The sequence below is a fragment of the Anser anser genome, assembly GCF_964211835.1.
Source record: "Anser anser genome assembly, chromosome: 3".
Classification (NCBI taxonomy): Eukaryota; Metazoa; Chordata; class Aves; order Anseriformes; family Anatidae; genus Anser; species Anser anser.
The window spans coordinates 69,109,276-69,127,753 of NC_139722.1; the positions used below are offsets into that span (position 1 = coordinate 69,109,276).

The following is an 18,478-nucleotide window of genomic DNA, read 5'->3' on the forward strand; positions in this document are numbered from 1 at the left end:
TATTAAGTTAAAATGATTCTTTTTTATTGTTTGGTACTGTCAGGAAACAAAGATATTAATTATTCACATAACTCTGATGGAAACATCTGGAAAAGTTTTGGAACGTTGTACAAGTTCATCCAAACTAACTGGACCTATAAATCCTATTTGTCATCCTTTGTCAGGACTGGAAGGTTGAATGGAATTCCATTACTTAAAAATATCACAGTAATATCTTCTAATAAGTACAATAGCAGGAATTAAAGATTAGAAAAAATATATGTAACTTAAAATTCACCAAGTTTCATCTGGAATTATAATTTGATCTTTTTTCTTTTTTTTTTTCCAACCATTAAATTGTGGTAGTTTTCATCTTCTTTTTCATTTACAGAGAAAATATTATTTATTGTGTTTTTCTTTTCTCTGTCACCTGGTCTGGAATGTATATTTGACAGATTCCTCATGGATGAAAATAAAACATTTAGCTTGGGTCAAGAAATGGAGCCACAGTTCAGACATAGCCTTGGATATTGTTTTACGACTAGTATCACCCTACTATCTCAAATATGACCTTCAAGACACAAGTTTATTGATATATAGAAGACCTTTCCAGGCTGAAGGCTCCTATCGCCAGAGGCAGAAGAACTATGTTTGGTGTAGGAGCCATGAGGTAGCAAATATGTGCTACTAAAATGATGTTGCCCACATCTGATGATATCCAGAATGTTTGGGGGGCTGAAGCTATTCTATACTACAGCTAATATATGCTTATAAGCTTCTACAAACACAGTTAAATATAGTCCTACCCCTATAAACATTAGTTATTCTCAATCTGTTTAAAGAATCTGAAGCTGAGAGACACAGTGTCACACAGGCAGTTTGTTTATAAAACAGAAATCTTCTCATCACAATTATACTGAAATATCTAGGAAAGCACCAAGATACTTCTGACATCCCAATATTGAATGATTTCAGAGAAGTTACTGACAAGCTAATACCATTATCTCCCACCTACTTAACATCAGCACTTAAAAGATACTCCACAACACTACTAGTAAATAAAATATCTCCTAGGAAAGCTGGTAATAATTATTCACTGTCAGCTGAAGAAGAGCAGATCTGAATTAATCAGACTGCAATGATGGAGTTTTACCAAAATCTCTCAGAAAGCCCACTGGTAAACAAGGTACAAAAAGCATCATCTGGAGTTTAAAGAAAAGAGCACTCTGACTGAACTGTCTGCTGAAGATAGTCAGGGAAATATATTTATGTTGCCTGGCAGTGGCTCATTCAAATGTTAGGATCTTTCTCGAAGGCTTGAGTACAAGTGGTCCCTTCAAAAAAATAAAAAAGAAAAAGGAAAAAGAAAAAGAAAAGGGAAAAGAAAAAAGAGTGGAAAAAAGGTACAAAAACATAGGGAGGAAACATGAGAAATAGATTTCATATGTTACATATTTTAATATATCGCAGTATTTCAGTTTAGCTATAATTCAATTTTTCTTAGAGGGACTTAGGCAGCAGTATCAAAGATCAATTCTTGTGATAGCCTTGCATAATACCTGAATAAAGTAGCAAGCAAAACTCCTGCAAGATATGAGACATTGTGCCAATGAGAAGCATTGAGCAGGAACATACGGAACATTATAAAAAATAATAGCAGATTGAATTTGTATTTATACCTGTAGGCTAAGAATCTTCAGATCTGTTTTTGTTTCACAACAGGGATATTTAACATGCTTCACAGCATTCCCATGCAGCAGACAGAGTCCTCTAATAGCAGTTTTGGCATCAGTAAACTGTGGTACTTTATAAGGGAGTTTTATATACAACTGACACAGAGAGACATTGGCAAAGTCAGGAGCAACAGCAGTGTTACCCATTGGTAAGGCAACATTCTTCCCAAAAGGCCCACAGTAAAAGAACATAACCCTGCATGTATGCTTGGGGGAGAAAAATAAAGGTGCATTTGGTATTCATATCAGAGTAAAAGATTCTACATAGCTGTGCTTATATGAGTACCAAGGGGGTAGAAAAATGAAGCTGAATGAGGTGTTGATAAATATGCTAGGTTTTCACTGGCAGCTCTTCTCTGTCAGCTGAGAACATACCTAGGTATACGGCTTTTAAAATGTGAAATACATAAACCGATTAATACCAGTGATTTATTGCACCATCTCTAAATGAAATACTAGAGGCTTCCTTATCCACTTGCAAAATTCTGCCCTGCAGAAGAAAGCTAATTCAGAGCTGCCCTTTCCAAAAAGTTTGGCACATGATTCTGTTGCTTCAAGTCACTATTTACTACCCACACAGACCAAGCTTAGCCCAAAGAAATTCCATAAGTTTTTGTTGTCTTTGTGGAAGACAAGGGCAGAACAACTTCTCAACAGCATGCGTGAGAACAGACAACCACAAAGTAACTCAGCAGAAAGCAAACCAGATGCTTCCTCTATAATCAAAATAGCAAATGCAAATGAACAGCCAGTCTTTGTCTCATGTGAAGTAGTCTCCTGTATCCTAGGGCTGGAGACAACCCTAACAACTGTGATCCTATATGTACTAGGATGCATCTTGATAAATCAGCTTGGGGTCTTTCTTCTTTCAAAACAAGGAGCAAGGGGAAATTACCATGCTTTTTCTTCCCTCTGATTCTCCAAACCCTCACAGCTCTGCCATAATATTTCAGAACGTATTTCAGAACATTCAGATCAAGCAGAAATACTCAAAGTAGAAATTACACATCTACTTGACCAAGCAGTATAAAGACTGCAAATGGTGCCAGTAACTAGTTTTTTTGCCTTTTGTACAGGAAAGATTGGAAAAGACCTCTCTGTTGAAGTTGGAGTAAAGAGAAATTAAATTAGAAAAAGGCTTGAGTTAGAGCTGTATTTTACCATTGACACTACAGATAACATGAGCACTTCCCTTTCTAGCACTCTTAACACTTGCCTGCTCATTCCTGGCCTACTGTCACCCTCACGTTCCATCTGACTCAACTGTTCTGCAGTGAACTGAACTGGGGAACTCACACACACTAAAGGCAAGTTGAAACACACACCCACACCCACATTAAAATATATATACATATGTATATATTTTAATGCAGATCAGTTCTTCTACTTTGCACAACTGCTATAGCTCAGGCAGAAGCAGCAGGGTAGGAACCACTCTAGCCATCACTGCAACTTGAAGAAATGCTTGTGAAACTACAATGTCACAGCAGCTGAAGCTGATTTCTAGCAGCAACTGCAGTCCCACCTCTTGACTTGCACTCACACTTGCATACTTTTGACCATGCAGTGAGGCTTATGGATGTTTTGCAGCATATTGCTGGTATTTAGACAGCTCAGCACCCTTCCACTCCTGTAATGTCTGGGCCGGAAAGAGGCAGTAACAGCAGCTGAAGATGAGGGAAGGACTGGACTGCAGCAGTCATGATTGGACCTTTCTAAGCTGCCGATCAAGGTTTACGTTACCAGTAAACATCCTCTTAAAATCAATAGAGATCAAGCAAATGGCAGTCTAGGGAACACATGGCCAACCTCTAGCATGCTGAAGGGTAGTAGGTTCTACACGGGATTATTCTTCCCCATCAGTGCCTACTGACTTCCAAAGTGTATCCTACAAATCTATGGGAAACACACATGAAATATCACTTTTGTAGCAATGAAAGGAGATTTCAGAAATAGGTCATTCATGCAGTAATACTATATTCATTTACACTAGCATGGTAATATTATCATTTTAGCTACATTCAGGTCAGTTGTTTCTAATAGAATGAACATATCCAGTCAGAAACTGTTCAGTGTTTTAGTAAACACTTTGCTCACTTCTCAGCCACCTGTATGGCCATTTCTCTATTTGCAGCCATGTTTTCTGAGGGATAGCAGCTGTTGTAGAAGATGTTTCATCATTAGTCTATTCACAAGATTTAATATTCTTTGGAAAAAAATCTAATTAATCATATTCCCTATTCTGTGAATCAAGTAAAATGAGATACCTTGAAGATTATTTTTTTAATCACCTCAAATGCTCCAGAAGGTAATTTAATGGGGAACACCTCAGTTTGTCTAGAGTCTAAGTGAGATTTTGAACTGTACTTTTCCCCTTGTCTTTATATTAGCTTTATTTCTGGGCCTTGTAACTTCCTACTGGATTAACTCAAAAAAACTCCAAACCAAAAATCCTACGCTACAGAGACAAAATCACTGAAACTTCTGTCAATAGGTTTTGTTTTGTTTTCTTTTACTTCTGAGATCAGCCTACTCATAAGGAATACTACATAACTGAAAGAATCGCTGGGTATCACCCTCATCCCCAGAAGTGCCTAGATAGGGAAAGGGTGCAGGACATTCAAGATGTTCATTCCTCCTTCCTGGTTCTATGACTCCTCTCTTCAAGAGGCTTAAGAAGCTACAGGTCTAGATCCTGGCTCTAGCTGAAGTGATAAATAATTTATCTTCATCTACCTGCTGAGTACTGTTGTGGACAGCTATGTTTATCAGAAGGAACAGCACCTTCCATAAGGAAGAAAGAAAACAATGCTTTCTTATGGCCACTTTTATCAGAGAGCAAACTTCTGGAGGAGTGATTTCTCATTCTCCATTCCACCATGGGATATGCTTTAACTTGCTTTTACTAGCTTGAATTCACAGCAGTTCATAACTAACAGACAGACAAAACAACACACCCTTCACACACATAGTTCATTTCCTGGAGAGATAATCAGAGAAAATAAATGAATTGTGTAACAGATGTGTCACATAATGCACCATTGTAGCAATATAAACAGGGCAAGAGTCTATCCGGAAAAAGTCCACAATAAATCCTTCCTAATTATTTCTGTGTATCTTAAAAAACCCTACAATATCTAATGTGAGGCTTTAGTGAATGGCTCACTTGAACAGAAAACTAATACAGATAATATTCAAATAACCTCTAAGTTGGAATTACAGCTGATTTTGCTCAGATATGTAGCACTGGAAAGAAACTAAAAGAATTATGCTGAAGTTATTAAACATCAAGTAAAAAGGGCCAATTTATGTGAATTATGTGAACAGGGAACAATGGGTATGTGCGCATGCACATACATATTGCATCAGTGCTTTCAAAACAATTGCATATTCTTTTTGTAAATTATTTTAAGAAATAAATAAATCAGGAAGGATCATTACTTACTGTTTACTTAGAGTGGAAATTAATGAGCATTTCCTGGAAAGCTCCAGGGTTCAGCATAGCTGAAACCTGTAAGACAGCTATGTTCATCCAAGAGTGTAAATTATTTATCAACTAAGGGAAAATACCAGAAAATGTTTTTATAAAGGGTTCATTTCTTTTAGAAATAAAATAGTACAGTCTAAGTATTTCTTTCATTAAATTTTAGATTAAAATATCAAGATTATTAATATAGATCCTCATTTCTGTCTCTTTTTTTTTCCCAAACCCATAGAATTTCATATTCAAATGTTTATTATCAAACAAACACAAGTTATTGAATGTTCAATGAACTCCATTATGTAAGTAGTTTTTGTTAAAAGAATGTTAGTTCCTTCTTAACTGTTCGGTATTATTTCTAATCTGTCACTATAAGACAAAAAGCTAAAGATTATTTATATATACATTGTTCCTTGTAATTCAAATACTTCTCAGTCTGGAAATTTCTGAGCAGATTCAGCCTTGTAATAGTACTTTGGGTCTTGGTTTTAAAACTACTGTGCACAAAAAGAACCTTACATATGTGGATAGTTCCATAATCTTATGAAATGTGTTTGGATATGTACAAACTTGCAGAAACAGAGATTTACAAGATAATTTCATATTCCGATTTAAATTTATATTTTAGCAAATATTAATTTCAGGGACATTTAGATAAACATGTATTTGAGGTTCATGGTTCTAAAGAATGCCATTATAAAAAAAAAAAAAAAACACTTAGAATAGAATATATTTATTATGCTGAGATAAAAAATGGATGATATTGGAAGCTTTTGTTAATTGTTTTCAGACTATTCACTTCCAAAAACAAAGGAGGGAACTAAGACATCTCTGGGAGGACAAACATTATAGCACGTAAAGATGAACTGGGCTGTCACAAAATGTCACAAATTCACTTCCAAAAACAAAGAAGGGAACTAAGACATCTCTGGGAGGACAAACATTATAGCACACACTCTGTGACAACATTTATTGATTTGTCACAAAAATGTAATGAAAAATGTTGTTAGCTAATTTCCTTATTTCTAAACATCAGAAACATATTGGGGGGGAGGTGGGTGAAAAGAGAGAGAACTTTTAGCGCATTTTACATATTCACCTCCATCTTAACAAAAACACATTTATTTAGAAGGGCAATAGACATTTTCTGTTCCTTTGCACAAAGAACAATAATTATAGCTATGCAACACAAGTAAAAGACAATTTCTGTCATTCTTTGTCAGTTTAGAAACTTGTATCTTATTACAGCTTTACTAAATATGAGGCACCTAGAAGGCTGGATAACATGCTTAATTTAATAGCTCTTTGCTGTCACCTTTCAAAGTAACTACCCCTGTGAATGAGAAGACAATATAGCACTTTCCAGGAATTACTCTATTACTGGACTTTTTTGCAACATAAGAAAAAATAACTGACATTTATCATAAATTTGAAAAAAGTATCACCTCACATATGAAATAGAGCTCTTAACTGCAGCCAAAGAACTTTGCTAAAAAGAAATACAAGCAAATGATGCATAATGGAATCAACTTATGACTTAATGTTCAGAATCTCATTCATCTGGACAAAGAAATAAAATCTGGAAAGCTGCAGAATTAATTTTATGACTTTATAAGAAAATCTAGTGAGAATTTAAAATATTATGAAATGTTGCAAGCTATGCATTAGAAAACCCTCAAAGGTATACTTCTGAGATTATTCAAAGACTCCATTTATTTTCTGATTAGGATCATCACCAAATAAAATTTACTAATATTCCTAATATGTAAACCAACAAGCAGGTAGATGTTATGAGAAGAAAAAGTTGTGAAGAGACTGATTTAAGTCTAAGCAAGGTCCTTGTGCTTAATGAAACTGAGGAAACTGGGGAATCAGTCACTACCTGGTCAAAGAAGAATGGTGATTTGCCTGTAATCATGGAAAAGTAGCTTCCTCAGCAATTCAGTGTTTCTATCTCTACAACATTTTTATCTCTGCAATATGTACTTTATAGTCATCCTTATGGCAAGTGGCAGATGCTGATGGGTTTGTAGGACACTGGCTGTGTCTCAGATACAGAAAGGAAGCAAATAGTAATTCCTTTTATTTATGTGCATATAAATACTTCACTAGAGCACGGGTTTTTACTGATCCCCATGTACCAATGCCTGTGATCTTGTTATCTGCCTCAATTCATCCTCCTCTGCATTTCTTTGGCTTCTTGTCTACAGCAAAACTGCCCATACCCAAGCTCTTCCTGTATCCACACACAGTTCTCTTTCCCTGCCTTTATTTCAAAAGCTTCTCACCAGCCACCCAGATGAGTCCTGGCTTGCTCCTCAGCAGTGCCCAGGTCGAGGCTAGGTTGTGAGGGAGACAGTGCTCACAGCCTTCCACTCAGCAAACCCAAGGAGAAACATCAGCAAGTTTTAAAATTTAAAAGTCCTTTCAGAAATTCAGTCTAAACATAACTTCATGTGAAATATTTTGGCAAAAGAAAATGTAATAGAAAATACACACACTTAATGTTATTAACAGGCAACTATTCTTTCTCATAAAAGCCTTAACCCAGATGCAGAAACCTTGAGGATGAAAAGTTGAGCTAGGGCATTGTTTTCTAAATACTTTTCCCCTCTTCACCTTGTTTCCCCTGTCTGAAAATTTACGCAATTGAATCACCCCCAGTTTGAACATATTCTTGTACTCCACGCCGACACAAAACTCCTGGGGGAAGACTGGAGCATGAAGCTCAAAGACAATGGCTTGGAAGAGGAAAAGGGACAGGGACAGGGGCACAACTTCAAAGAACCCCTGAACAAACTACTGTCCTTCAGCAAGAGCCCTAGGAATAAGTAAGAAGTCCAGGACTGAGTTGCTGAATTTAATACAGATTCCCAGTATCTTCTTCCTCTGATCCTGCTGAATTTGGTACTTTTTCTCCCTGTTGGAGCCTTTTTGATGCTGGTCAGCCTGCTAACTCTAGCTTTGATGCAATTATTTTCCCCTCTACACTCCTACGCTCCTAGAGTTTGAAAACACTGCATTGGATACCTCTTACATTTCCAGTATCAGAGCTGTTATTCAAACCCTGGTCCTTTTCCTCCTGCTATTACTGTCTTCTAGTTTATTGTATCAGCTATTGAAAGCACTGCCTGTTTATAGTTTTTGACCCCACACATACCTGCAGCCAAAGTCTAAGTACCTTTCTGAATACTTCTGCTGAGCTGTTCCTTCTCTGCTTTGGCTTTTCCCCACCTGACACAAGCTCTCAGTGCATGTAGCTCTCCCCCACTTCTCCCTGTTCTTTAGAATCCTTTAGAATCAGTGTCTTCTCCTCAAGATCTCACCAGCAAACCGTTGCACTACATGGTCTGGTCCTTTTCTCTACTTTAAATTTCTCTACAGGAGGAAATACACCTCCCTGCATTTCAAAAGCACTAAAAGACAATTCTATAAATAGTCACAGTAAAAGCTACCTGCGAGAGCAGCTTTGTCTCATCTTCACCCAGAAGATGACCAAGGAGGAGAGAAAGGGGGGAGGCTGTTGTTTTTTACACAGTATAGACATGAAAGACTAAAGACTAAAGAGTAAGAAAACACAGTGATGGAAAGCTTTTATATGATATCCAATAGTTTTAACCTTACTCTGTTGCCTCACATAATCATGCTATTGCATGATACCTCTCAATCTGCTGTTTGAATTCAAATGATAACTGACTACCTTATTCCATTGTAAGGACTGATTCTTATCTCTTGCATTCATGGCAATGAATTGAAACTTCACAGAAATTAAATTAGCAAAAAGCATCCATAAAGTCAAATCCAGGTGCTTGCTAGCATTCCTCTTTCACTTACAGATCTGTTGGCTTCCTTTATTTTCAGGGGATTAGTTAGACTATCACTTTTACAGATTAAAGTAACTGGTAAGCAGAGGATTTTTTTTTCTAATAACATTGCTGCAAAACTCCGCAGCAAACCCACTAGTCAAAGGAGAGAAGCTATTTTGCAGCTATTTTGGAAGGTTTGTTAAAAACAAAAAAAAAAAAACAAACAAAAAAACTGTTACAGCAGCTGCAAGTCTTGTCTTTTTTTAAGCTAATTGTAAATTACTGCCATAAGGACAACTGCACATGAAAACTCTGCAAACTGCCCCATGCCTAAAGACATCTAGAGCTACTAAGATACACCATTCCTGTACAAGGTTGCTTTCTTTCCACTACATGTTCACTTTTTTTTTTTTTTTTCCAAGGTTTGGTGTCACTGAATTGCAATGTAAAATTGTGGCTATTGTTGGCCTCTTTACATACTGTTCCTAACTTAACAATCAAAGCAGTTTAGAAGGTCAAATAGGAAAACAATATCTTTAGAAAATAGCAACTTCTGTGACTTTGAAATAATAATAAAAAAAAAAAAAATCAGTGCCAAAATGTTTATCTCCTCGGTTCATGAAGCCATAAAATAAGTACAACACCGTGAATCATCTCAAAACTTCAAAGCTTGTGTGCCCAGCGTACCATTTTAGGGCTATTAAGTTGTACAGCTACTGTACTTGTGGTAAATAGTTATACAAGATTGTAGCAGCAGTGCCAAAGATTCCACCCTTACAACAAACTCTCCTTAAAGCTGCACACTACCATGAGCTCACTGCGTGAGTTTGTTGTCACTTACCATCTCAAGATCCTCTCCACAAAAAAAAATGTTGACCATTACATTGGCAATACCAGCTTCCTTTAGAGAATACAGAACTTTAGATATAGATATTATGATATAAACAGTAAGTGAATAATAAAGCACAGTGAGTTAATTCCCTTGACGTATCAGCATTTCTGTAGAAAAGCAAATAAATGGTTTTGCTCATTGTATAAAAGACCATGAACAAAATTCACTAAACTAAAAAAAATAAAATATATATTGTTTGAGATTGAAGGTGGTAGTATATCCCCAAGATGTTATGTAGGCCAAGGAGAAAATAGAAAGACATGTTTTTCAGGAATACATGATTCAGAAATGAGCGAGATGGCTACTCATCTCCTCTAATACCTGTTAACATGTGATTTTCAGTGATTTGTCCCAATTAAATGGTAAAAAGCTCAGTTTACACGTGTACAAAAATTCTAGCCCACCACAATCTGTTTGCACCCGCATTGAGTGCAGCTGCTTGCTATCCCAGCTGGCTAGGGTAATCAAGGCATCACTACTGTCTTAAAGAGGCCATCTGGGAGGATTTAAGCCAAAATACCCATTAGGCCATGTAAAGAACAGGTCCTGTGGGGCATCCTGAATTTTTTGTGTATGTCATAGGACACTGTACAAGTTTTTTGCACATGTCATCTGGCAAAACCATTTGTGTCAGTGGCCAAGGTTTCAAAGGAAAATTAAAACAAGCTTTTATGGACTTGGCATATTATGAAATGCACTGTCATGGGAGAGCTTTGTTATGAGCTCAGTTAACAATCATGTTATACTTAAATACTGAAAACTGTTCTTTAAGCTTATGCACAACAAGCTGCCACAAGTTGTCTTTTCCATAGCAATTTGTCAATATCATCAAGACTGAAGAGTGAATTTATGCAAATTTGTTAATACTAAGTCAGAACTTTGAACTAATGTTGAACAACTTAAAACAAAAATTTGGATCAGCTGTCACCTTTACAATCAGGGCACATCTGCAAAGCTACTCACTTCAATTTGGAGACTGTCCTCAGCATGGCTTTACAATATGTCTCTGTCCATGTTGTACTAGGCAGCTGATTACAATGTTTTCATTATTTCTTTTTGTAGAATAAAGTTATTTCTAACAAGTCCATCTTCTAATTAGCTGTTTCTTCGTCCATGACTATCTATTTACATCATCAGAAAGATTGGCTTACCAAAACAAGGACTTTACCAGTTGCCTTGACACACTTGCCTTTAACACCTACATGGCAATATAAATTCCAAACACAATCCTGAAAGTCCTTTTTAAGCTGCATCTTCACAGAATTTCTGTTCTTTTAATATCATTTTCTTCTATCCTCAGTAAATATGCTCTCAACCCAGCAACTCACATCAGCTTTGCTCCTTCCTTTCCATCTGCTAAGAGTCTGCATTTAACTAAATGAACTTGTGCAGTGCTTCCAAGGCTTGAGAGAAGTGCATAGGAGAGGTTGCTTCCTGTAACTGCTTTTGGTACAGGTTAAAAGCACATTCGCTCTTTAGAAAAATGTTTTTACCCTGGGTTCTGAATCTCGAAACCGTAGTAAATTAGTTGAGAAAATAACTGAGTTGAATCCCACAATGCTGTTGTACAAAGTAAATAAAAGAAAAAGCAGTTGCTCAGTTTCTCTGTTTATGAATAATGAATATGAAAAAAAAAAAACCTATAATTAATCAGTATTGTGTAATTCCTAGTAATAAAACAGTATTCAAATGTAACATACTGTAGAGGTGAAAAAACAGCTTGTGTTATCAGATACATTTCTCTTAAAGTACAGCTATTGCTAGTACATTACAGAAGGAAACTTCAGCAAACAATCCAAGCAAGAGTCCTATCTTTGAAAGATGATTATTACTTCTATAATTTAAGAACTAAGAACACTCAGACTTTTCTAGAACCAAAAACACCCCCCATCCTCCCGCCTGAAAAAAAAAAAAAATCCTTTCAGAACTACGTAGAGAAGCAAATTTTAGAGACAGATAAACTATTGGGTCTTAATTCTTTTAAATCCACTTGCTAAAATACATTAATTTATGCTTTTGGACATGTATATAGTTGTGCAAATCAGGATACCAAGAACCAAAGAGGTGTCAAGCAAAGACATACGTTCAGAATACCCAAACTATTTATATTCTGTGTTAAAACTTTCAGTTGGTAAGATTATTCATAAAGTCTCTAATTGATACAACTATGACTGGGAAGGGAAGGGATTTTTTTTTTAAACCAAAGTTCATCTGTTTTATAAAATATTCACCTGTTAGAGTGCTTATTCATGTATATACACAGAGACATTTGTCTTAGTTTAATTAGTTTAAATGTAAAATACATTGGACATACATAAATAATTGATAACCTTATACATTTGGTTTTCCAAATCAGAAGTTTGCTTAAGAAACAAAGGATATATTTGGCAAAGCAAGCTGGATTTTGATCTTTCATGGATGTAATCATCTTGGAACAAGAAGTTTCATGGAGATTTCTGAATAAAAAATAGATTTGAGTTCCCTAACACTGTTGCTATATACCAAAACACATTTTGATTATTTACATTAACTATCTAAATCAAATGCCAAAGAAAACAAATGTTTCCAGTTGGAAAACTTACTGAGTTTAGAATGTGGAGTATTCATATTGGGTATAAAGTAACATTTTTTTATCAGTAGAAAAAATCAGTAGAAATATCGTTTGAATTCAGCTGTTTTGATAGTGTATCACTTTAACATTACGATCATATGTTCATCTTCCAAAAGCATTTTCTAAAGGCATGATCCAAAGCACACCAGATTAACAGAAGAATGCATCCTTGGCTTGAACAGACTGTGGATCAGGCTTTAGCCACTGAAAGAATAAAATTCTCAGGTGATTTCCTATGAGATATGATGAGAAATTGAATACTTGGAGGTTCTCATTGGTCATAGCTGGAGCCCACAAAGTGACATGTGAAAAGTGCTAAAAAGGGAACCCATAAGGACTGGAAAAGACTCAGCTTTTATGGGTTATTGATTTACCAGGAAGAGTCTTGCCAAGTTTAAATGAAGAAAAACAGAAAAATGGCATAACCCAAGTAATGCTGTTGAGGTAACGTACTCTGTAATAGTGAGTGAAAATGGTGGAAGTGTTCTCCAACATCCTTTCATAAGACAGCTACATGATGTTAATGAAATAAACAGCTCCAGTAAAAACTTTAAGAAATCTGAATCCCAATGAATTTAAAGTATAAATTATTGTGTATGCTGGTATTTTACAAAGTAAAATTACAGGATCTGTAATAAATTTTTAATAAGCTTTTAAATGTTAATTTAGTGAAAAGAAACCTTGTAGACTGACACTTTTAAAGATGATGAACCTTAATTATGAAACTGCACTCTCATTTCACTGATATTAATCAATTAAACCACATGAAAAAATGTATAACATAACCTCAACCAAAATGGTATCTCAATTCTTAAATTCCCTCATAGAAATGAGGGGTTAAAGGTAAGCAACTGTGATGCAACAAAATGTTAAAAATAACAACATCCACTTCCAGTGGGAAAAAATATTCAGAAAAAAATTGCTATTCTGTATCTCTTTTCAGACCCAAAACTTACGGAAGAGTTCTAATTTATGTTTGAAATGGTAAACTGACAATTAAATTAATAATACTGAAACTTATGGGATTGGTAGAAATGTTGAGATATATTACAAAAATCTGAGTAAACTCAATCTCAAAAGGGAACTAAATAATTAATGTATTTAGATCAAACAGATTAGATTCAGCTTTTATTAATCTATTTTAGCTTGAATTTTTGTTTGTTTTTTAATCTGAAAACAGTATTTATATTCCCCAAACTATACAATATTCAATAATGCAGAGAAAATATCTTTTCCTTCACTTACAGTCAGTTAAAGTCACTTACATTGCCCTGTAGTTTTCTATCAACCAATATAACACGCAATTTGTGATTTTTTTTTTAATTATTTATACTTGTGAACAATTAGTGTGAAATTAGGAATTTAAAACTGTATCTGTAATCATGTCATGTTTAGCCTTTTATGCTCCACTGGGGCTCTCTTTCCTTACCTGGAACTCTCTTTGCCCAGTTGATCATATGCACTAATTCTCTGTCTGCAAGGTTGGTCAACAGGGTCATCATAGATGCTTCGTTGAATGGTCTATTTGGGTCATATTCAGAATAAACTATGGGTGGCTCAGCTTCCAGCAAGGCACTGACCATCTGTTCTGCTGTCAAGGACAAAGCTGGACTGTTCTTCTTGTTATGTTTAATCACTAGTGGACTTGTCCAAAGGGTGGGAGCTCGCAGCTCTGTAGAAGAAGCCTCCCCGTTCCTGGAATCCTGTTCCTCTCTTTGCCGTTTCTGTTTCATCATTCGCCCGCCTCTGCGGTCTTTCCGGATTCCTAGAGACACACAAGAATATAATGAACTCATTTCCTTAAACACAGGCATTACATAAATATGGCCTCAGCCAGTCAGAATCTGTTGTTGATAGACCCATGGAGCATTAATGCCTGGTTTATTTTGTCAAGGCTTCTTCCTACACATGGAATCTTACATGAGTAGTTGGAGAGAAAAAATATTTCAAAAAGTATAGTGTCAGGAATAGTGACAAAAGGAAGTCAGTACCTGGAAATAAACATCTTTTTTTAAGCACAAACTTCAAGGTCATGTCCCAACCTCTAGCATGCAACTCTTCAATGATTGATCAATGTAACTTCATCATCTGAGTGGACTAGATGGATCACAGAAGTAGCTCTCAAAAACTATCCAAGAAGGTTTTGCTCAAGTTCACCAGTTTTAACTAAACATTATTACTGACGAGTGTATGATCTTCCTAGTTACATAAGAACTATCCAGAAAAGTTCCCAGCATAAGATGGGCTTATACAGCAATAAAGATTGCCATATAAGCAGATAAACAAAAGCAAGAAAAGGGAAGATAATTGCAACCTCTAATCTAATGCGGGAGATCTACTGTCAAAAGTCTGTTACAACTGGAAGAGAAACTATCTTTGTCATTACAGTACATTTCTGCAATGTGTTTAGCACTGAATGACCCTGAACCTTTGGAAATTATGAAGTCAGCCATACTAATTAGAACAATGTAAGACCTTACAGTATAACAAAATCTCCCTTTGTGGAAAAGTTACAAGCAAAATATAATGATAAAGCCCACATGGACTCCAACAATAAAGAGAAGATTAAGGCTGCTTCTGAGTGGAGGAGGCACAGGCATTCTGAGGCTGAGTTAAAAACTTAAATCAGTTATCGAATGGGGATGGGGGATGAGTAAATAAAAAGGAAGGCACACGAGGAATTGAGCTGTGAAGAGAAGCCTATGAAGGATCTAGCTCGCTTGCAACCATACTGAGGATCTCATTGCTGCTGGGTCGGCAGAGTCTGCCAGACCATTTGCGTGGGCAGCCCATGCATGAACCACACCACACAGTATCCACAGTTCATTAGTCCTAACTGAAGCAGATCACTAGAAAACAAAGTGTTTTCTACTACTACAAGTGTAGAAGCTAGGCCAACCCTTCTTTCTCTCCCTCACTTTTTTGTAAAGAGATGAAGAAGCTGACCCCCCCAAGTTAGATGCCTGCTATTTACAGTATGTACCCCTAGCAACACCCAAATCCCATTTCTGAAACTGAGAAAAAAGGAGGAAATAATCTGCAGTGTGGTCTTCTTCCATTAGGAAATAAGAGCCTCAGCTACTGAGCCCCTCCAAATGCCCGTCAAAATGGCAAGAGGACTAGTCAGAGCCTTGTAGGTAGCAGTTCCCTTACTTCCATTTCCAATGCTGTGTGGGCACAGGGGTTATTCTGGAGTTCCCATGCAATATGGTCCCATGAAAAGTTGCACCATTCCCAGTTTGATAATCAAAGGAATAAAGATCTATACAGAAGAAGGAGACAAACTATTCAAGAAGCAGAGGAAGGAGAACAATTAAAAAAAAAAAAAAGAAAAAAAACTTTGAGAACTTCTGCCAGTTGAAAGAAATGAATACAGGTCTTTCTAATGGATGGGAGAGAGGAAAACACAGTCTTTGCTCAGCTTTTTTCATACCACAGAAATATAAGCCTTCAGGTTCCCAGTTTTTGTTATTAGCACCTTCATCCCAAACCCAATATTTATTTGTATAAATGTTCAGATAAATAGCTTTTGGATCCTGTCAGCAGGTGTCCTTTCCCAGTTTCAAAGCAACAGAGTATATCTTTAGATCAATGTGCCTATTTCTTTGAATATGGTGATATTTTCACTGAATTAGTACTTGAAGATTAATACCTATAAGTCTAATTCTTTCAAAATCTAGCAGGCCTCCTGATTCTAGTCTCTCAATCTTTCCATATACAGCAAGTTCAATAAATCTTTCATCAAACTTACTACTGCACCTCTCTACATTTTCCCATTAGTTAACCAAGTTGTAAGCCAAAAGTTTGAAGTGCATCGCTGCTCCCATTTTTCATTCAGTAATACCAATTTTTTCTTACCTCTGGACTATTTCTGTTTAGAAGATGAGGGGGAGATCCTTGCTATCAAGAAAAAATGCTAGACTTATTTTGGCAAAATATCTTCCTAGAGTTATTCTCTTTGATAGCTTACTTCATTAGACTACTCAATAGTATGCATGCTCTTCCATAGCAGATATTTTTGTTGTATGCTTTATATCAGTGTAATGTTGTTGAATAGAAATTACCTTCTGAAACATGCAGACATAATCATGCGAACAAAACCACACGGTTCGTATACACTAAAGCATTTGCTAGCTTTCCCACATCCCAAATTCTACAGCTGCACATGCAGTAATTTCCTTTTGAAGAGTTAGTAGTATCCTTGGGGCCTCCACTGTTCAACATACTCATAAATAGATGGACTCAGTACTGACATAATTCAGAAACAAGATCTTAGGGTTACAATAATACTATAAAAACATCAGATAAGCTAGTTTAGAAAGTAAATAGAATGTTGGAAGTTACCAGGAGAGGAAGGGAGGACAAAGCATATTCATAAATCACAGATTACGTTAACTCATGAGACACACTACAACGAACACTATATGCAGTTCTGTTCTTCTCATTTAAATACATATATATGTAAGATATAAAAAGGGATAAGTGAAAGACATGTAAGATTATCTGAAATGTGGAATATGTTTGGTGCAAGAAAGAGCTGAATTGATTAGGTCTGCCTGGCTTGCATGTAAGATACAAACCGACAAAATCCAGAGTAGCAAGATGATTAAGATATGAAGCCAGTGGAAGGTTCAGACCAGCTGATGAGGTTCTTCTTCACACCATGCAGAAACAAAGCTGAACTTGTGAATACATTAGATATTGGTATGACAGTGAAAGATATAGGTCAAATTTGTTGGAAAAAAGAAACCATCAAGGATTAATACATGCAAGTAGAGTACCTTTGGCTTGAGTCTCTATGCCATAGATTACTGGAAGGTAGGCAAGAATTTTTTTTTGTTTTGCTTTAAACGTATTCCAGCCGTGTCTTATTGTGTAAAACAAGGATATGGTGATAATTTGACATAACAGAGGGCAGGTAGCAAATGTAAGCATGCTTAGTTGCTTAAAAATCAACTAGATTATAACTGAGAGCAATAGTTTTATTTTTAATTCATCTGCACTGGCTTCTCTTCACCCTGAAAAACATGGTACATTGAGTGAAGCTGAACACAACCTGAATTTTGAAGAAATGCCCTGCACAAATCCATTTTTATGTTTTTATTTCATGAATAATAATAACAATAGTAAATCTAGGAAGCCTACATTAAATCTTGTAGAGAACAGATCCGAAAAAATAAGAAAGGGACAGTACACATTCCTTCTGCATCCTGTCAGAAACTTTTATGATGATGGATATAAAGGTTTTTGAATCTGTATTAGCATCACACTACTAAGAGATTTATAGAAATTACTACTAAATTTTCACCTATCCCCTGGATGGTTACACAACATAGTGATTATATTATTCATTTTCTTGGATGAAATAGGAGTGAACTTCTCTCTGAAAAATGTAAGTGCTTCCAAATCTCCTTCAGCTTAATCAAATTTTATCTCTTAAAAAAAAAAAAAAAAAAAAAAGATAATAGTAATGCACAGTCACTAATTCAAAAAAAAAAAAAGCCAATTCTATTGAGCTAGTTTCATTGCCAAAAGTGACATGATCTGTAAGTTTGTTCTTTTTTAATATATGAATGCATTAATTTTGATTCCACAGTTCAGCCAATAAAGGAACTTGAATTGCCAGATGTTAAGAAAAACGATGTTCTACCAAAAATGGAAGTTCTGTGTACCTTACAAAAGCTCTCAAACAATTTCCACTTCATTGTAAAGCTAAAACAGGCAAGATTTTCAAAGACAGTAAAGCCTCGTATCTAAATTCAGCCATGGAGACAAGCTGCAAAACTGTTGAGCAATTGCATACTCCTGGAATTCGGTAGAACCTGATTAGCAATAAAATTGCATTGGGATTGTAGAATCAAACTTTAATCAGATGAAGCACTTCTGTAGCGTTTGCAAACAGGTGATTAAAATAGAACAAAAGATAAATTCTAGATTATTTTAAAAATATCCTAAATCACCAATGCATTGGACAAG

At 35.8% G+C, this 18,478-nt stretch overlaps 1 protein-coding gene across 9 annotated transcripts in view; it reads right to left on the reverse strand.

Annotated features, from left to right (window-relative positions):
* The window catches only part of ESR1 (estrogen receptor 1), a 189,718-nt gene that overhangs the window by 41,170 nt on the left and 130,070 nt on the right, over positions 1-18,478 (reverse strand). For all 9 annotated transcript variants that reach the window (XM_083830466.1, XM_083830467.1, XM_083830465.1 and 6 more), the window contains exon 5: positions 13,932-14,267. In XM_083830466.1, coding sequence (XP_083686592.1) covers positions 13,932-14,267 — 336 coding nt within the window. The remainder of the gene's footprint in view (positions 1-13,931; positions 14,268-18,478) is intronic.